The 22,724-nt window shown below is 41.7% G+C and overlaps 1 protein-coding gene across 1 annotated transcript; it reads left to right on the top strand.

Moving 5' to 3' along the window:
• Positions 1-11,214: 11,214 nt before the first annotated feature.
• LOC122816130 (basic salivary proline-rich protein 4-like) lies at positions 11,215-12,033 on the top strand. Its single transcript, XM_044088888.1, has one exon. The coding sequence runs from the start codon at positions 11,215-11,217 to the stop codon at positions 12,031-12,033; it is 819 nt and encodes a 272-aa protein (XP_043944823.1).
• The last annotated feature ends 10,691 nt before the right edge of the window (positions 12,034-22,724 follow it).

Raw genomic sequence — 22,724 nt, 5'->3', positions numbered from 1 at the left:
AATGGGAGAAGGTTCATTTCCTATACCAGAACATGGAGACTGTTCTGATAGGCATAAGTACCAATGGGAGAAGGCTTCTTTCCTATACCAGAATATGGAAACCATTCTGATAGGCATACAGTACAAATGGGAGAAGGTTTGTTTCCTATACCAGAACATGGCGACCATTCTGATAGGCATACAGTACCAATGGGAGAAGGTTCATTTCCTATACCAGAACATGGAGACCATTCTGATAGGCATACAGTACCAATGGGAGAAGGTTCATTTCCTATACCAGAACATGGAGACTGTTCTGATAGGCATACAGTACCAATGGGAGAAGGTTCATTTCCTATACCAGAACATGGAGACCATTCTGATAGGCATACAGTACCAATGGGAGAAGGTTCATTTCCTATACCAGAACATGGAGACCATTCTGATAGGCATACAGTACCAATGGGAGAAGGTTCATTTCCTATACCAGAACATGGAGACTGTTCTGATAGGCATACAGTACCAATGGGAGAAGGTTCATTTCCTATACCAGAACATGGAGACCATTCTGATAGGCATACAGTACCAATGGGAGAAGGTTTGTTTCCTATACCAGAACATGGAGACCATTCTGATAGGCATACAGTACCAATGGGAGAAGGTTCATTTCCTATACCAGAACATGGAGACTGTTCTGATAGGCATACAGTACCAATGGGAGAAGGTTCATTTCCTATACCAGAACATGGAGACTGTTCTGATAGGCATACAGTACCAATGGGAGAAGGTTCATTTCCTATACCAGAACATGGAGACTGTTCTGATAGGCATACAGTACCAATGGGAGAAGGTTTGTTTCCTATACCAGAACATGGAGACTGTTCTGATAGGCATACAGTACCAATGGGAGAAGGTTTGTTTCCTATACCAGAACATGGAGACTGTTCTGATAGGCATACAGTACCAATGGGAGAAGGTTCATTTCCTATACCAGAACATGGAGACCATTCTGATAGGCATACAGTACCAATGGGAGAAGGTTCTTTACCCATACCAGAACATGGAGACCATTCTGATAGGCATACAGTACCAATGGGAGAAGGTTCATTTCCTATACCAGAACATGGAGACTGTTCTGATAGGCATACAGTACCAATGGGAGAAGGTTCATTTCCTATACCAGAACATGGAGACTGTTCTGATAGGCATACAGTACCAATGGGAGAAGGTTCATTTCCTATACCAGAACATGGAGACTGTTCTGATAGGCATACAGTACCAATGGGAGAAGGTTCATTTCCTATACCAGAACATGGAGACTGTTCTGATAGGCATACAGTACCAATGGGAGAAGGTTCATTTCCTATACCAGAACATGGAGACTGTTCTGATAGGCATACAGTACCAATGGGAGAAGGTTCATTTCCTATACCAGAACATGGAGACTGTTCTGATAGGCATACAGTACCAATGGGAGAAGGTTTGTTTCCTATACCAGAACATGGAGACTGTTCTGATAGGCATACAGTACCAATGGGAGAAGGTTCATTTCCTATACCAGAACATGGAGACTGTTCTGATAGGCATACAGTACCAATGGGAGAAGGTTCATTTCCTATACCAGAACATGGAGACCATTCTGATAGGCATACAGTACCAATGGGAGAAGGTTCATTTCCTATACCAGAACATGGAGACTGTTCTGATAGGCATACAGTACCAATGGGAGAAGGTTTGTTTCCTATACCAGAACATGGAGACTGTTCTGATAGGCATACAGTACCAATGGGAGAAGGTTTGTTTCCTATACCAGAACATGGAGACTGTTCTGATAGGCATACAGTACCAATGGGAGAAGGTTCATTTCCTATACCAGAACATGGAGACCATTCTGATAGGCATACAGTACCAATGGGAGAAGGTTCATTTCCTATACCAGAACATGGAGACCATTCTGATAGGCATACAGTACCAATGGGAGAAGGTTCATTTCCTATACCAGAACATGGAGACTGTTCTGATAGGCATACAGTACCAATGGGAGAAGGTTCATTTCCTATACCAGAACATGGAGACTGTTCTGATAGGCATACAGTACCAATGGGAGAAGGTTCATTTCCTATACCAGAACATGGAGACTGTTCTGATAGGCATACAGTACCAATGGGAGAAGGTTCATTTCCTATACCAGAACATGGAGACTGTTCTGATAGGCATACAGTACCAATGGGAGAAGGTTCATTTCCTATACCAGAACATGGAGACTGTTCTGATAGGCATACAGTACCAATGGGAGAAGGTTTGTTTCCTATACCAGAACATGGAGACTGTTCTGATAGGCATACAGTACCAATGGGAGAAGGTTCATTTCCTATACCAGAACATGGAGACTGTTCTGATAGGCATACAGTACCAATGGGAGAAGGTTCATTTCCTATACCAGAACATGGAGACTGTTCTGATAGGCATACAGTACCAATGGGAGAAGGTTTGTTTCCTATACCAGAACATGGAGACTGTTCTGATAGGCATACAGTACCAATGGGAGAAGGTTCATTTCCTATACCAGAACATGGAGACCATTCTGATAGGCATACAGTACCAATGGGAGAAGGTTCATTTCCTATACCAGAACATGGAGACCATTCTGATAGGCATACAGTACCAATGGGAGAAGGTTCATTTCCTATACCAGAACATGGAGACTGTTCTGATAGGCATACAGTACCAATGGGAGAAGGTTCATTTCCTATACCAGAACATGGAGACTGTTCTGATAGGCATACAGTACCAATGGGAGAAGGTTCATTTCCTATACCAGAACATGGAGACTGTTCTGATAGGCATACAGTACCAATGGGAGAAGGTTCATTTCCTATACCAGAACATGGAGACTGTTCTGATAGGCATACAGTACCAATGGGAGAAGGTTCATTTCCTATACCAGAACATGGAGACTGTTCTGATAGGCATACAGTACCAATGGGAGAAGGTTCATTTCCTATACCAGAACATGGAGACTGTTCTGATAGGCATACAGTACCAATGGGAGAAGGTTCATTTCCTATACCAGAACATGGAGACTGTTCTGATAGGCATACAGTACCAATGGGAGAAGGTTCATTTCCTATACCAGAACATGGAGACTGTTCTGATAGGCATACAGTACCAATGGGAGAAGGTTCATTTCCTATACCAGAACATGGAGACTGTTCTGATAGGCATACAGTACCAATGGGAGAAGGTTCATTTCCTATACCAGAACATGGAGACTGTTCTGATAGGCATACAGTACCAATGGGAGAAGGTTCATTTCCTATACCAGAACATGGAGACTGTTCTGATAGGCATACAGTACCAATGGGAGAAGGTTTGTTTCCTATACCAGAACATGGAGACTGTTCTGATAGGCATACAGTACCAATGGGAGAAGGTTCATTTCCTATACCAGAACATGGAGACCATTCTGATAGGCATACAGTACCAATGGGAGAAGGTTCATTTCCTATACCAGAACATGGAGACTGTTCTGATAGGCATACAGTACCAATGGGAGAAGGTTCATTTCCTATACCAGAACATGGAGACTGTTCTGATAGGCATACAGTACCAATGGGAGAAGGTTCATTTCCTATACCAGAACATGGAGACTGTTCTGATAGGCATACAGTACCAATGGGAGAAGGTTCATTTCCTATACCAGAACATGGAGACTGTTCTGATAGGCATACAGTACCAATGGGAGAAGGTTCATTTCCTATACCAGAACATGGAGACTGTTCTGATAGGCATACAGTACCAATGGGAGAAGGTTCATTTCCTATACCAGAACATGGAGACTGTTCTGATAGGCATACAGTACCAATGGGAGAAGGTTCATTTCCTATACCAGAACATGGAGACTGTTCTGATAGGCATACAGTACCAATGGGAGAAGGTTCATTTCCTATACCAGAACATGGTGACTGTTCTGATAGGCATACAGTACCAATGGGAGAAGGTTTGTTTCCTATACCAGAACATGGAGACCATTCTGATAGGCATACAGTACCAATGGGAGAAGGTTCATTTCCTATACCAGAACATGGAGACCATTCTGATAGGCATACAGTACCAATGGGAGAAGGTTCATTTCCTATACCAGAACATGGAGATCATTCTGATAGGCATACAGTACCAATGGGAGAAGGTTCATTTCCTATACCAGAACATGGAGACTGTTCTGATAGGCATACAGTACCAATGGGAGAAGGTTCATTTCCTATACCAGAACATGGAGACTGTTCTGATAGGCATACAGTACCAATGGGAGAAGGTTCATTTCCTATACCAGAACATGGAGACTGTTCTGATAGGCATACAGTACCAATGGGAGAAGGTTCATTTCCTATACCAGAACATGGAGACTGTTCTGATAGGCATACAGTACCAATGGGAGAAGGTTCATTTCCTATACCAGAACATGGAGACTGTTCTGATAGGCATACAGTACCAATGGGAGAAGGTTCATTTCCTATACCAGAACATGGAGACTGTTCTGATAGGCATACAGTACCAATGGGAGAAGGTTCATTTCCTATACCAGAACATGGAGACTGTTCTGATAGGCATACAGTACCAATGGGAGAAGGTTCATTTCCTATACCAGAACATGGAGACTGTTCTGATAGGCATACAGTACCAATGGGAGAAGGTTCATTTCCTATACCAGAACATGGAGACTGTTCTGATAGGCATACAGTACCAATGGGAGAAGGTTCATTTCCTATACCAGAACATGGAGACTGTTCTGATAGGCATACAGTACCAATGGGAGAAGGTTCATTTCCTATACCAGAACATGGAGACTGTTCTGATAGGCATACAGTACCAATGGGAGAAGGTTCATTTCCTATACCAGAACATGGAGACTGTTCTGATAGGCATACAGTACCAATGGGAGAAGGTTCATTTCCTATACCAGAACATGGAGACTGTTCTGATAGGCATACAGTACCAATGGGAGAAGGTTCATTTCCTATACCAGAACATGGAGACTGTTCTGATAGGCATACAGTACCAATGGGAGAAGGTTCATTTCCTATACCAGAACATGGAGACTGTTCTGATAGGCATACAGTACCAATGGGAGAAGGTTCATTTCCTATACCAGAACATGGAGACTGTTCTGATAGGCATACAGTACCAATGGGAGAAGGTTCATTTCCTATACCAGAACATGGAGACTGTTCTGATAGGCATACAGTACCAATGGGAGAAGGTTCATTTCCTATACCAGAACATGGAGACTGTTCTGATAGGCATACAGTACCAATGGGAGAAGGTTCATTTCCTATACCAGAACATGGAGACTGTTCTGATAGGCATACAGTACCAATGGGAGAAGGTTCATTTCCTATACCAGAACATGGAGACTGTTCTGATAGGCATACAGTACCAATGGGAGAAGGTTCATTTCCTATACCAGAACATGGAGACTGTTCTGATAGGCATACAGTACCAATGGGAGAAGGTTCATTTCCTATACCAGAACATGGAGACTGTTCTGATAGGCATACAGTACCAATGGGAGAAGGTTCATTTCCTATACCAGAACATGGAGACTGTTCTGATAGGCATACAGTACCAATGGGAGAAGGTTCATTTCCTATACCAGAACATGGAGACTGTTCTGATAGGCATACAGTACCAATGGGAGAAGGTTCATTTCCTATACCAGAACATGGAGACTGTTCTGATAGGCATACAGTACCAATGGGAGAAGGTTCATTTCCTATACCAGAACATGGAGACTGTTCTGATAGGCATACAGTACCAATGGGAGAAGGTTCATTTCCTATACCAGAACATGGAGACCATTCTGATAGGCATACAGTACCAATGGGAGAAGGTTCATTTCCTATACCAGAACATGGAGACTGTTCTGATAGGCATACAGTACCAATGGGAGAAGGTTCATTTCCTATACCAGAACATGGAGACTGTTCTGATAGGCATACAGTACCAATGGGAGAAGGTTCATTTCCTATACCAGAACATGGAGACTGTTCTGATAGGCATACAGTACCAATGGGAGAAGGTTCATTTCCTATACCAGAACATGGAGACTGTTCTGATAGGCATACAGTACCAATGGGAGAAGGTTCATTTCCTATACCAGAACATGGAGACTGTTCTGATAGGCATACAGTACCAATGGGAGAAGGTTTGTTTCCTATACCAGAACATGGAGACTGTTCTGATAGGCATACAGTACCAATGGGAGAAGGTTCATTTCCTATACCAGAACATGGAGACTGTTCTGATAGGCATACAGTACCAATGGGAGAAGGTTCATTTCCTATACCAGAACATGGAGACTGTTCTGATAGGCATACAGTACCAATGGGAGAAGGTTCATTTCCTATACCAGAACATGGAGACTGTTCTGATAGGCATACAGTACCAATGGGAGAAGGTTCATTTCCTATACCAGAACATGGAGACTGTTCTGATAGGCATACAGTACCAATGGGAGAAGGTTCATTTCCTATACCAGAACATGGAGACTGTTCTGATAGGCATACAGTACCAATGGGAGAAGGTTCATTTCCTATACCAGAACATGGAGACTGTTCTGATAGGCATACAGTACCAATGGGAGAAGGTTCATTTCCTATACCAGAACATGGAGACTGTTCTGATAGGCATACAGTACCAATGGGAGAAGGTTCATTTCCTATACCAGAACATGGAGACTGTTCTGATAGGCATACAGTACCAATGGGAGAAGGTTCATTTCCTATACCAGAACATGGAGACTGTTCTGATAGGCATACAGTACCAATGGGAGAAGGTTCATTTCCTATACCAGAACATGGAGACTGTTCTGATAGGCATACAGTACCAATGGGAGAAGGTTCATTTCCTATACCAGAACATGGAGACTGTTCTGATAGGCATACAGTACCAATGGGAGAAGGTTCATTTCCTATACCAGAACATGGAGACTGTTCTGATAGGCATACAGTACCAATGGGAGAAGGTTCATTTCCTATACCAGAACATGGAGACTGTTCTGATAGGCATACAGTACCAATGGGAGAAGGTTCATTTCCTATACCAGAACATGGAGACTGTTCTGATAGGCATACAGTACCAATGGGAGAAGGTTCATTTCCTATACCAGAACATGGAGACTGTTCTGATAGGCATACAGTACCAATGGGAGAAGGTTCATTTCCTATACCAGAACATGGAGACTGTTCTGATAGGCATACAGTACCAATGGGAGAAGGTTCATTTCCTATACCAGAACATGGAGACTGTTCTGATAGGCATACAGTACCAATGGGAGAAGGTTCATTTCCTATACCAGAACATGGAGACTGTTCTGATAGGCATACAGTACCAATGGGAGAAGGTTTGTTTCCTATACCAGAACATGGAGACCATTCTGATAGGCATACAGTACCAATGGGAGAAGGTTCATTTCCTATACCAGAACATGGAGACTGTTCTGATAGGCATACAGTACCAATGGGAGAAGGTTCATTTCCTATACCAGAACATGGAGACTGTTCTGATAGGCATACAGTACCAATGGGAGAAGGTTCATTTCCTATACCAGAACATGGAGACTGTTCTGATAGGCATACAGTACCAATGGGAGAAGGTTCATTTCCTATACCAGAACATGGAGACTGTTCTGATAGGCATACAGTACCAATGGGAGAAGGTTCATTTCCTATACCAGAACATGGAGACTGTTCTGATAGGCATACAGTACCAATGGGAGAAGGTTCATTTCCTATACCAGAACATGGAGACTGTTCTGATAGGCATACAGTACCAATGGGAGAAGGTTCATTTCCTATACCAGAACATGGAGACTGTTCTGATAGGCATACAGTACCAATGGGAGAAGGTTCATTTCCTATACCAGAACATGGAGACTGTTCTGATAGGCATACAGTACCAATGGGAGAAGGTTCATTTCCTATACCAGAACATGGAGACTGTTCTGATAGGCATACAGTACCAATGGGAGAAGGTTCATTTCCTATACCAGAACATGGAGACTGTTCTGATAGGCATACAGTACCAATGGGAGAAGGTTCATTTCCTATACCAGAACATGGAGACTGTTCTGATAGGCATACAGTACCAATGGGAGAAGGTTCATTTCCTATACCAGAACATGGAGACTGTTCTGATAGGCATACAGTACCAATGGGAGAAGGTTCATTTCCTATACCAGAACATGGAGACTGTTCTGATAGGCATACAGTACCAATGGGAGAAGGTTCATTTCCTATACCAGAACATGGAGACTGTTCTGATAGGCATACAGTACCAATGGGAGAAGGTTCATTTCCTATACCAGAACATGGAGACTGTTCTGATAGGCATACAGTACCAATGGGAGAAGGTTCATTTCCTATACCAGAACATGGAGACTGTTCTGATAGGCATACAGTACCAATGGGAGAAGGTTCATTTCCTATACCAGAACATGGAGACTGTTCTGATAGGCATACAGTACCAATGGGAGAAGGTTCATTTCCTATACCAGAACATGGAGACTGTTCTGATAGGCATACAGTACCAATGGGAGAAGGTTCATTTCCTATACCAGAACATGGAGACTGTTCTGATAGGCATACAGTACCAATGGGAGAAGGTTCATTTCCTATACCAGAACATGGAGACTGTTCTGATAGGCATACAGTACCAATGGGAGAAGGTTCATTTCCTATACCAGAACATGGAGACTGTTCTGATAGGCATACAGTACCAATGGGAGAAGGTTCATTTCCTATACCAGAACATGGAGACTGTTCTGATAGGCATACAGTACCAATGGGAGAAGGTTCATTTCCTATACCAGAACATGGAGACTGTTCTGATAGGCATACAGTACCAATGGGAGAAGGTTCATTTCCTATACCAGAACATGGAGACTGTTCTGATAGGCATACAGTACCAATGGGAGAAGGTTCATTTCCTATACCAGAACATGGAGACTGTTCTGATAGGCATACAGTACCAATGGGAGAAGGTTCATTTCCTATACCAGAACATGGAGACTGTTCTGATAGGCATACAGTACCAATGGGAGAAGGTTCATTTCCTATACCAGAACATGGAGACTGTTCTGATAGGCATACAGTACCAATGGGAGAAGGTTCATTTCCTATACCAGAACATGGAGACTGTTCTGATAGGCATACAGTACCAATGGGAGAAGGTTCATTTCCTATACCAGAACATGGAGACTGTTCTGATAGGCATACAGTACCAATGGGAGAAGGTTCATTTCCTATACCAGAACATGGAGACTGTTCTGATAGGCATACAGTACCAATGGGAGAAGGTTCATTTCCTATACCAGAACATGGAGACTGTTCTGATAGGCATACAGTACCAATGGGAGAAGGTTTGTTTCCTATACCAGAACATGGAGACCATTCTGATAGGCATACAGTACCAATGGGAGAAGGTTTGTTTCCTATACCAGAACATGGAGACCATTCTGATAGGCATACAGTACCAATGGGAGAAGGTTCATTTCCTATACCAGAACATGGAGACTGTTCTGATAGGCATACAGTACCAATGGGAGAAGGTTCATTTCCTATACCAGAACATGGAGACTGTTCTGATAGGCATACAGTACCAATGGGAGAAGGTTCATTTCCTATACCAGAACATGGAGACTGTTCTGATAGGCATACAGTACCAATGGGAGAAGGTTCATTTCCTATACCAGAACATGGAGACTGTTCTGATAGGCATACAGTACCAATGGGAGAAGGTTCATTTCCTATACCAGAACATGGAGACTGTTCTGATAGGCATACAGTACCAATGGGAGAAGGTTTGTTTCCTATACCAGAACATGGAGACTGTTCTGATAGGCATACAGTACCAATGGGAGAAGGTTCATTTCCTATACCAGAACATGGAGACTGTTCTGATAGGCATACAGTACCAATGGGAGAAGGTTAATTTCCTATACCAGAACATGGAGACTGTTCTGATAGGCATACAGTACCAATGGGAGAAGGTTAATTTCCTATACCAGAACATGGAGACTGTTCTGATAGGCATACAGTACCAATGGGAGATGGTTTATTTCCTATACCAGAACATGGAGATCATTCTGATAGGCATACAGTACCAATGGGAGAAGGTTCATTTCCTATACCAGAACATGGAGACTGTTCTGATAGGCATACAGTACCAATGGGAGAAGGTTCATTTCCTATACCAGAACATGGAGACTGTTCTGATAGGCATACAGTACCAATGGGAGAAGGTTCATTTCCTATACCAGAACATGGAGACTGTTCTGATAGGCATACAGTACCAATGGGAGAATGTTCATTTCCTATACCAGAACATGGAGACTGTTCTGATAGGCATACAGTACCAATGGGAGAAGGTTCATTTCCTATACCAGAACATGGAGACTGTTCTGATAGGCATACAGTACCAATGGGAGAAGGTTCATTTCCTATACCAGAACATGGAGACTGTTCTGATAGGCATACAGTACCAATGGGAGAAGGTTCATTTCCTATACCAGAACATGGAGACTGTTCTGATAGGCATACAGTACCAATGGGAGAAGGTTCATTTCCTATACCAGAACATGGAGACTGTTCTGATAGGCATACAGTACCAGTGGGAGAAGGTTTGTTTCCTCTACCAGGACATGGAGACTGTTCTGATAGGCATACAGTACCAATGGGAGAAGGTTCATTTCCTATACCAGAACATGGAGACCGTTCTGATAGGCACACAGTACCAATGGGAGAAGGTTCATTTCCTATACCATAACATGGAGACTGTTCTGATAGGCATGCAGTACCAATGGGAGAAGGTTAATTTCCTATACCAGAACATGGAGACTGTTCTGATAGGCATACAGTACCAATGGGAGAAGGTTTGTTTCCTATACCAGAACATGGAGATCATTCTGATAGGCATACAGTACCAATGGGAGAAGGTTCATTTCCTATACCTGAACATGGAGACCGTTCTGATAGGCATACAGTACAAATGGGAGGAGGTTTGTTTCCTATACCAGAACATGGAGACCGTTCTGATAGGCATACAGTACCAATGGGAGAAGGCTCATTTCCTTTACCAGAACATGGAGACTGTTCTGATAGGCATACAGTGTCAATGGGAGAAGGTTAATTTTCTATACCAGAACATGGAGACCGTTCTGATAGGCATACAGTACCAATGGGAGAAGGTTTATTTCCTATACCAGAACATGGAGACTTTTCTGATAGCCATACAGTACCAATGGGAGAAGGTTTGTTTCCTATACCAGAACATGGAGACTGTTCTGATAGGCATACAGTACCAATGGGAGAAGGTTCATTTCCTATCCCAGAACATGGAGACTGTTCTGATAGGCATACAGTACCAATAGGAGAAGGTTTGTTTCCTGTACCAGAACATGGAGACTGTTCTGATAGGCATACAGTACCAATGGGAGAAGGTTCATTTCCTATACCAGAACATGGAGACCGTTCTGATAGGCATACAGTACGAATGGGAGAAGATTTGTTTCCTATACCAGAACATGGAGACTGTTCTGATAGGCATACAGTGCCAATGGGAGAAGGTTTGTTTCCTATACCAGAACATGGAGACCGTTCTGATAGGCATACAGTACGAATGGGAGAAGGTTCATTTCCTATACCAGAACATGGAGACCGTTCTGATAGGCATACAGTACAAATGGGAGAAGGTTTGTTTCCTATACCAGAACATGGAGACTGTTCTGATAGGCATACAGTACCAATGGGAGAAGGTTCATTTCCTATACCAGAACATGGAGACTGTTCTGATAGGCATACAGTACGAATGGGAGAAGGTTCATTTCCTATACCAGAACATGGAGACTGTTCTGATAGGCATACAGTACCAATGGGAGAAGGTTCATTTCCTATACCAGAACATGGAGACCGTTCTGATAGGCATACAGTACCAATGGGAGAAGGTTCATTCAAACTGCTTTTATCCTTTTCTCCACACTTTCCACTTTTCCACTAGTAGCTTACTCTTTTGCACCAACCTTCTCAACTTGTCCAGATTTTCAGAAATTGTCCTGGTTTTTACCTCATATTTTTGCTTTGTTCCTCTTAACATTTCTGGTTGTCTTGCAAATAATAAGGATTGAATTCACTAAATAATGACAGGCTGTTGAGTTTCAGATTTTGTATCCTTCAGAAAATGAATGGTAAACCAAAACCTCGTATATTAGCAACTTTCTAAGTTTATACAAGTAATATGTAAAATTTGCCAGTCATTTTTGGCCATTTGTCCCCCTCATTATTTTTGATTTTGTCCAGATTTCTTGTGCGAAGAGATTGAGATGTATGATGGATATGGGTAATTTAGTAGAATACACATTTTTCTGATGCATAAGTCACCTAAAAACTTACCTAAACCACAACTCATTGACTGCACAATAGTGTGAAAATATTTAGTCTAATCACAATATGAGTGAAGAAAGAATAACAGCAACACACTCAACAACAAGGAGATTTGAGTTTGTGAACACATTAAAAAGTTAACTTCAAGTATTTTTGCAGTTGGGCAAACCACCCTGTATACTTCAATCTTGAAGACAAGCGCCCCACCCCCCAAAAGTTATATATTTAAACTCTATCTTTATACTAATTCTAAAATGGGAGAAATATATCAAAACTAGGGAATCACTCCCAGTGCACACTGAGAAATTTCACCAGGTGTGATTTACGATGAAAAAACTGATCTGTGTCATGTGCTGCACAGATGTGTCTCCAGTTTTCAGTGCTTAAAGCATTCCATCGGCACACACTATGTTCCATATACCGTATTTCCAGATGGTATCTGCAAATACTTCTTATCTGTCGATTAAATGTGAACAGACCAAATATTTTCACATAAATGTTTTGTTGACCACGTGTATTTTAGATCAAAATATTTAGGTGAATTGTGTGTTAGACAAATGTGTATTCAATCAATATATATATATATATATATATATATATATATATATATATATATATATATACACATACCTATATATCTTTCTCTGTAGAACATCGACATTTGTAATGTAACAGAGACCTGGTTCAAGGTAGCAGAAATCACCCCTGCACTACCAGGCTATAAATCATTCCACACGTTTTGGCCCCAGAACTTGGACTGAAGCTGCAAAGGCAGTGGTGTTTCTATATTCATAAAGGATGCACACACCTTCACACTGGTAGCCCAACATAATGCATCAGAGATACTTCAGGTGCAGCTAACATTGGGTAAGACAGCAATTCAGGTTGTAGCCAGTTCCTAAGCACCCTGGAGAATATTAAGGTCCAACCTAACACTCTTATACCGGATGACTTCAACTACCTCTCCATTAACTGGGAAAACTACTCATGTACCAATACACTTGCCCAACATTTCCTGGAATTCATTAATTTCAATTCCCTGGACCAGCTCATTCTTACCCCAACTAGAGGTAGCAACACCCTTGACCTGGTCATTACTAACATGGGTGACTGTTGCTCTACACTAATAGTCAACTCCTCTCTGGTTAGATCCTACCACAAACTAATCACCATGGAAATCCACATCCCTCCCACCAACCCCCTGCAAAGGTAACCACCATGAAAAACTTCTCCAAAGTTAACTTTGGGCTCCTAAAATCAGAGGTGGCTAACTTCACGGCACCCATGCAAACGGAGAATAGTTGCATGACCACCAAATCATACACCAATGCACTGTACGAACACGTACACAAATGCATGGATCTCGCCATACCCAATAGAACCAAGACGCTCTTCTCCAAAAAAAGGAAGCCAATCTGGTGGTCCCCTGCCATAAACAAATTCTACAACAGAAGGAGGAAACTGATGCAGAATAAGGTGAAGTCCCAATACTGGAAAAACTCCCTTATCAGCCTCAGCAAAAAGTTGAGATCCCTCATCAAATCCTCTAAAGCTAGCTATGAAAACAGAATGGAAGCAGATAATAAAGAAAACCACAGAGCCTTCTATAGTTATGTAAAGAATCTCCACGGCAATACCCAGATTTACTCTGAGCTACTGCACAATGGTACCTCTTATACTAAGCTAACAGATATTGCCAATATACTAGCTGACAGATTCAGTGCCAACTTTACCTCTCTATCCCCCCCTAAAGGACCAATCACAATGCCAGTATATTGCCAGGCACCCAGTATTTCACAGGTTAAAACAGTACTGTCCAAGGCAATAATACAGCTTCTATGGGACCTGACAATATCCCTGGCTATGTTCTACATGAACTACAAAGTGAACTGGCACCTTACTTGTGTGCCCTGTTCAATCGCAGTCTCACCTCAGGCTTTGTCCCTACTGAATGGCAAACTGCTACAGTAATCCCTCTCCACAAAGGAGGAGCAACTACAGACCCTGGGAACTATTGCCCCATTTGCCTGACAAGCCTGATATGCAAAGCTATGAAACACATCATCATGGGCCTAATAAACAAGGATCTAGAGAATCACCAAACTCTGAATCCCACACAGTTTGGTTTTGTGCAGGGTAGATCATGCCTGCTCAACTTGCTCGACTTCCAGAGCTGTGGATGAAGGCAAGGTGGTTCATACAGCCTACCTTGATCTGGCCAAGGCCTTTGATACCATTCTCCACTCAGGAATCAAAGAAAAACTCACTAAGCTAGGCATCAACCCCTATATCATGATGTGGGTTGCAAACTGGGTCACAGATAGAACCCACAGTGTGAAAGTAGCAGATTCCAAGTCAGACTGCTGACCAGTCACGAGTGGAGTCCCACAGGGATTGGTCCTGGTTCCTTTCCTGTTTGGTATCTACTTCTCAGAAGTCCAGGCCAACAAAAAGGGACCCTGGCTGGCAAAGTTCACAGATGATTGCAAATTGGGAGCCATTATTAACTCCCCAAATTATGTTGACATCCTACAGAAAGGCCTCACTGAGACCAAACACTGGTGTTGGAACCATGGCCTTAAGTTCAATGCCAAAAATGTGTCACTATCCCCTTTGGGAAAACCCCAGTTCCCATGAATTACCACATTGATGGTAGTCCACTGATCACAGAAGGCGTTATAAGAGATCTGGGAACACAGGTTGACAGAAACCTCTCTTTTGACCACCAAATTGCCACTGTGGTCAGAAAGTCCTTCTATGTGGCACATCTCATTACTAAAGGTTTTGCATCCAGGAAGAAAGAGGTCATTGTCTCCCTCTACTCTTCCCTCATTAGTCCAATCATTGAGTACAATGCCCCATTTGGCATGTACCTCATGACACCTGCAACAACTGGAGAGGCCGCAAAAGTACCTCACAAAGTGGATCCTAGGCCTTAAACACTTGTCAGGTATGGACAGACTCAAAAAACTCCAATTATTTTCTGTCTCATGGCAATCTCTACTTGACTTACAAAGCTATGTCTGACCCAGCTCTGTTAGAAATTCTACATCTAAAGAAATCCCAAACCCTCCACACCACACGCTCCAGAGACCTCAACCTCATTACCACAATCAACAGAATGTGCTGGAGGGACAGGTTTATAACCCAGAGACTGCCCATGCTATGGAAGAGACTTCCCATACATGTCAAACAGAGCACCTCACTGGCTGTCTTCAAGAGAAATCTTGATGAGTGGATGGAAAATAGAAAATTCACCCTGGGAATCACTCCAGTGGCTCTACTCGACAGAGGCACTGGGAACTAAAGTCAGGTGGCACAATGCCAGGGTAATCTTATGGGCTAAGCTTGTAAAGGCTCCTAGGCCATTAGCCTAGTACACACTTATGAATCTATTTATATATATATATATATATATATATATATATATATATATACATCTATATAGCTATATCTAACATATATATATATATATATATATATATATATATATATATATATATATATATATATATATATTTATATGGTTCCACTTCATATCAATTACCATTTCATCGAATTGCAAATCTGAGACCAAATCGTAGAAAACTCATTTCATCGAAAACTCATTTCATCGAATCTCAAATCATTGAAAACTATGAAGCAACTACAAATAACATCCCAGACACTTTGTACTATGTTTATGGAGGGGGGCAAGCCCGCCCCTGCACCCCCATGGGGCTCTGCCCCACCCCATCAATTAAATATACCAACTCCAAGTGCACTACAGTGGGGTTAGGAAATTACCTTTTTCCCCACTGTAGTGCGACCAGAGTTGCATATTTATTTATGGGGGTGAGGCAGGCCCCATGGGGTGCAGGGGCTTGCATAAACGTGTAAACATGTGGAATGTTATTTGTGGTTCCAGTTTTCAATGATTTGAGATTCGATGAAATGAGTTTTGATGAGTTTCAACATTTGGTCTCGATGATTTGCAATGATACAAATCGATGATATGAAGTGGAACCATATATATATATATATATATATATATATATATGTATATATATATATATATATATGTTAGATATAGCTATAAATATATATATATATATATATATATATATATATATATATATATATATATATATATTATATATATATATATATATATATATATATATATATATATATAGGTAGATATATAGATATATATCTATAGACAAATATTTAATCAGTTCATAAATTCATAATCTCACAGTTGATGAAAATCATTTTCTAAACCTGATGACTTGAACTGTTGACTGTTTGCATCTTAGGAACTTTCAGTATCTAGCCTGGCAACTCAAAAAAAGCAAGCGACGTCTGAAATAACATGTCCTTCAGGGTCAGTAAGGAGCAAACAGTAGCAGGAAGAGTGACTATCTGTATCTAGTGCCTCTGAAAAGAGGACTCATTTCAGACAAGCCCATGTTTACTAAAGTTCAAGCTCAGGCCCCAACATAAATGATCATTAATAAAAAATAAATCACTCTGTAAACTAAAATGCCTTCAAAGGCTCCATTACGAAATTCTAGCCGCTCATTATAAAAGGCGTTCTTAGAGTCCAGGCTGATAACTAATAAAGAAGAGTCTCTGTTTCTGTCTGTTGAATAAAAAGTCTTCCAGTTATGAATTTACATTTATCAAAGTGTACCAAGCCTTGAAGCAAAGCAGCAAGCCTGGATACAAGTGTTCTAAAGATCCTGTGGACCTTGTTTACCACTGAGATCAGCCTATACAAGACTGGATAAATGGGGTCTTAGCCCTTCTTATGAATCACAGGAATTATTGGATTCATGCAGGAATTTTGGATCCCTGATGTGCATAATAGTATCATTAGTAGAATTATTATTGTCATTAGTAGCAACTCTACACCCTCAGATAAATGTATATCAGTCAGATGTGGAGCATGACTGGGTCAGTGACAAGAAGACTGAAGATTATTTGGGAGCTCATTTACCAATGTTGTCTGCAGAGGAGATGGCTTGTTTGTTGGAGAAGGGGAACAGTTGTTGCTAATTAAGATAATATTTCTTATCTTCATGAATCTCCAGTGAAAATTGGACAGGTCCTTTTGTCTTTCCTCCCATGGAGGGCATTGACCAATAGCATTAACTCCACGGTTGTTACTGCTGCAATCAAACTACTTAAGTGTCTCAGTCCTGTCTGTGGGTGGTATATACTAACCATACCTCCCATAGCCAAGAAACACCCCTGAATAAATTACAACCCACATAATAGTTTTCCTCTGTACTAGCTCCTGAATAATGGGAATCACTATTGTCATAAAAACAGCCATTCCCACCTACCCAGAATTTCATTTAAATCTAAAACAACACTTATTTAAAGAAACACCATAGAGATGCTTTCTTATGTGGGATTTAATTTAAACACTAAAGACTCCCTCTCATAGGTGTTGAACCATTCCAACAATCTGTCATAAAAAATGAAACTCTTCCTAGCTCACACTTTTGCAAAAACTTCTTAACCATTTTCTTTGCGAGCCCGTGTTCTTTCCATCCTCCCATAATGCACCTTTAGTAGAGCTGTCATCAGAACTTCTTCTCATCTGGTACCCCTCATTACACCCTTATATCTATGTTCTATACCCTTCATTCACTCTCTTATTTCTACATATGCTTTGTACAGCTCAATTACTATATATATTTTCTAATTAGGTACAGTTCATGTAATGGTTTTGTTATGCTAACTGCAGTAACAAGGTTAATGTATATACCACATTCACTTGTCTAAACTCTCTCTTTGTACATAATTGTCACAATTGTTATAGAACTTGAGTGCACTTCAGAGATGACAAGCACTATCGTATATCACTAATTATTACATGTCAATGTTTTTAATTCTGTCCCAGCTGCCCTTAATGAGGTTACATGTGCAACTCAGTGTAGTTCCGTTGCATGCTTCTAGAACAGAATTAAAAACACTGTCTCATAGGAATTAGCTATGCTGTGGTGCCAGCCCTCTATGAATTCCCTCCTTCCATGTTTTTTCTAGGTACTGCAACCCTGGGCTGAAACTGAAAAAAGATCCATGTGGATCCGTGGTCTATCTTAGTTAACAAACAACAAGTTATAGCTATTAAATGGTAGTACCACACAAGAACTTAAACCTAAAAATAGGCTTCCAAGCTATTTATAAAAATATTTACTATATGATAACATATATAGTACAAACAGTTATTAGATTCCCTTTCACACGTTCCAAGACAGCTTATAGGCCTTAGGGAACCTACAATACCTCATAAACAAGATATAAATAATAACAAATTCCATAATCCTGCAATGCTTATCTTTTATAAAAAAATAAATAAATAACTGCTGAAAAAGTGAAATCCAGTGATAGAACTCTGTTATATAATTGGAAAAACACAGATCTACATTGTTATTTATGACACATATCGGTCAACTACTTGCAAACTTTAAATTAACTTGGCTTTTATACACCTACTTTCTTTGCAAATCTAGGATGGCCATCTCTCTGTCACCAGAAACATATATAAAAAAAATCACATTCTTCTTTGATTACCTCGTCTTTCTCCCACAGAAATATCAGAATAAGACTTCATTATAAATAGATACAACTTCCTCCAAACTCAGAAGTGCCATATAAACCTACTCATCGTATAAGAAGCTCTGCTAACATAAACTGGAGTTACAATCATTTTGTCTTCCTAAATCTCCATCCTTGAAGAAAACAAGCAGTCACTTCTCAACAGTTTAAACAGTAGTTCATGAAATACTAGAAGATCATCTGATATCATAGTGGGACAAATGTGCACTTTGCAGAGTGCAAATATAATGACAGGATTTGCTTTCCTTAACACAGTGGAGCACAGTCCCTGGGACTCGATAAGGTAAAAATTCTGTGCAGGAATGGGAAAGTTGTTCCTGAATGGAATATGGCCACTGAGCAATCCAGTAAACAAGTCTGGGGACGTGCATGAGCCTGCTAACACTATTCTGCCATGGATGTGACTGGATTATGCTAATGACCTCATTTGTTGGTTAAAACCATGCAAATGAGGTCAATTAGTGATCCCGGAAGCAGGCAAGCATCCGTGGCAGAATAGTGTAGCAGGTAGAAATGTATTCGGCTACTAGCCGAATACATTTCTGCAAAAATCAAAATGGAGACATGACAGCTCAAACTATAGCATCGATTACAATCCTTAGGCATGCCAATGGCCAAATATATGGCCATTGGCATGGAAAAGTGTTGCAAAATAATAAAAATCAAAGTTTATTGTTTTGGCCAATCTCAGCTGTTTAAGCATAGGGTAGCGGTTCACAAACGGGATTGTGCCAAAAATAAAAACGAAATGTGATAAGGCAATTTTAAGTGAAATTTGCATTTTGCCACTATAGTCTATGGCATGCAGAATGAAAAACAACAGCAGTGAACAGTGGTTACTAAAGGGAAAGGCCCTGGTGTAGTGCTGTAACTAGGGACTAAGGCAGTGGGGTATGCTAATGAGGGAAATATACTGAATCACAAAAAGAAGACAACTGCCAAGCTGCACCTAACCGTGTAAGAGCTATAAGGCAGTGGTGTAAGCAGGAGAAGCAGCTGACATGAAAAGGGTGTGTGTCATGCTTGGTATAAGCACTTTGGAGCTGCACGGCTCACATTAGAGCTTAGCTAAGCACAGCTAAGCAAGGGTGTGTGTCTGAGGCTGTATTAACTTATTCCATGAAATGAAAAGTGTGTTCATGTCTAGGGGAGGGCCATTTCTCATTGTTTACCTTAGCTAAATGGGTTTGCTTGGCATGCAGCAGGTCTAAAACAGAACAAAAATAGCAGGACTGCTTACATTTGGGCACCGGGTTTGTGCGGCGCACCTTGGGGCTTAAAAGCGGTGGAAATGGGAAGGGGAAAAAAGAAAAAAAAAGGGAAATAGCAGAATAAAAGCAACCAAGTACAAATAACATAGCTGGCAGGTGGAATACATCATAGTCGTCAATCATACAAGCAGCATCTGCAACACAACAGTTTAAACTATGCAAACACTTTCCAGTCTGGTTTTTCCCACAAACTCTGCACATGCGGGTAAATTTTAACCGAAAAAATGTTAGTGGCTGCCATTACTTTGATCCATCAGTATGTGCTAGAGGCTGAGGGCGGTGGGAAGGATAACGCTGAGAACTGCCACAGACTGAGGAGGAGGAGGAGAAGAGTGTTCAGATCCAGGGTAACTTACCAAGAGCTACATGATCTGGAGATAGAGAGCTACAGGGTGGACAGAGACATACTTCAGCAAATCATCGAACTGTGCTGGCCTCAAATCAGACCCAGAGCCAACAGAGGGGAACCCATCCCAGTGGATACCAAGGTATGTGTAGCATTAAGGATACTAGCTACAGGTACTTTCCAAAGACCTACTGGAGATATCATGGAGGTCTCACAGGCATCTGCATCCAGGGTACTCCACCATTTTCTGGATGCCATCCTACCACATGCCGGAGAACAAATTTACTTGCCCAACACCTGTGAGGAGAGGACCAGCAATATGTGTCTCTTCTACCATGTAGCAGAATACCCAGAGGTACTGGGTGTGATAGGTTCATAGGTTCATAGGTTAGTACTAGGCTAACTGCCTTTGTGGGCCATTTTTTAAGCCTAGACAGTTATCCCATCTGACAATCAAACCCTGTACCTTATGTTTGTAAGGTAAACACCTTAATCATTATGCCAACCTCCCACCCTACACACACATCCACATCAAAGCACCACCCGGTGAACAGGGTAATGTCTATATAAACCACAAGGGATTCCCCTCCATCAACTGCCAGGTCATGTGCAATGCCCAGGGCATTATCATGAATGTGTGTGCTGGCAGCCATGGAAGCTATCATGACTCCCACATCTGGCACTCATTACAGATGTACCAGGCATTTGCCAGTGGGGACATCCTGTATGGCCATCTGGTGAGGGATGCTGGCTATGCACTGGCGTCATGGATGATGACACTCATCAGAAATGCACACACATTCACTGAAGAATGCCATAATGAGGCACACGCACAAACCAGGATCATTATAGAGCATGTGTTGGGGATGCTCAAGTCATGGTTCTGCTGCCTTGACATATCTGGTGGAGCCTCACAGTACTCTCCAGCCACATGTGCACACATTTTTATAGTATTGCCATGCTACACAATATGATCCTGTGGAAACAGCAGCAGTAAGAACAGCATGGGGAAGGGCACACAGCCCCCCACCATTGCCAAGGTCTCCACAGGCACAGAGGGACTTGAAGGGGGAACCCCCTGAGCCAGCTCCTGTAGGCAGATGGAGGCATGCCCAGTATACCCAGGCCTTGGCAAAGAGACAACACATAGCACACACACACTGACACTGTAGGGACCCACAGACTGAGACCTCTCTCTGACTCACACACACAGTAAAATGGATGACACAGACATCACATTACCTGTAACTTACCATATATAGGCAGTGTACTGTATGATTCCAACATAGGCAGCCCTCAAGCACTATCCTCACAACTGCCGCAGGCACAGGGTAAGTCAGTCTTCTTAACCATAAGTGAATGGATTAGTATGTTTTGGTAGCATATCTATGGTAATGCAGCATGCATGCAAAGGAATAGGGTGGCCTACTGGGATAGCAGCAGACAACAGACAGCTATGTGGGACATCAGGAAATGTCTGCACAATACTGGCTTTCCCACACTATTTAGTATCATTTAAGGTGACAAATACCACTGCAGTATATGTGGGGGGGCCAACTAAGGTGGGGTTATAGGTCGCATGCATGGATGCCACTGTGGGATCCCATACTCATCTCTCAGACTCACACAGCAAGTCAGATGTAGAAAACCATAAAGGAATGTCTGGAAAAGGTCCACAAATGGTGACAATGATGGAATACCCCCCTACAGACTTACACAGTGATATCACAGCAGGCCTTGTATTTGCAGTAAGGCTCTGAAGGGTAAGAAGTCTTAAACTCAATTGTATGGCATTATAATCTAACCTGTGGTCTCTAGTGATATGCCTCTCTTCTCCATGACAGGGTGCAATACTATGCTAAATAGAAACAAAATGTAAAGCCAATAACAGCAAAGTCTGTGCAGATGTGTATTGTTGACAGGCGTGCCCCCCACACCCATATTTCCATAGATATGCAGTAACGTAAGTTTGTAGGGTAATGGCAGCAGAGCACACCTTGCCAGGGCTGTCCCAATCAGCATAATAACTTGTTGCATGTCCACAATATGCAGGGGACAGTGAGCTATGCATATGTGTGG

Source organism: Protopterus annectens, chromosome 12.part0, assembly GCF_019279795.1.
Source record: "Protopterus annectens isolate FY-2018-M chromosome 12.part0, PAN1.0, whole genome shotgun sequence".
NCBI lineage: Eukaryota > Metazoa > Chordata > Ceratodontiformes > Protopteridae > Protopterus > Protopterus annectens.
Note: the sequence above shows the minus strand (reverse complement) of the source record. Positions and strands in the feature narration are given on the sequence as shown.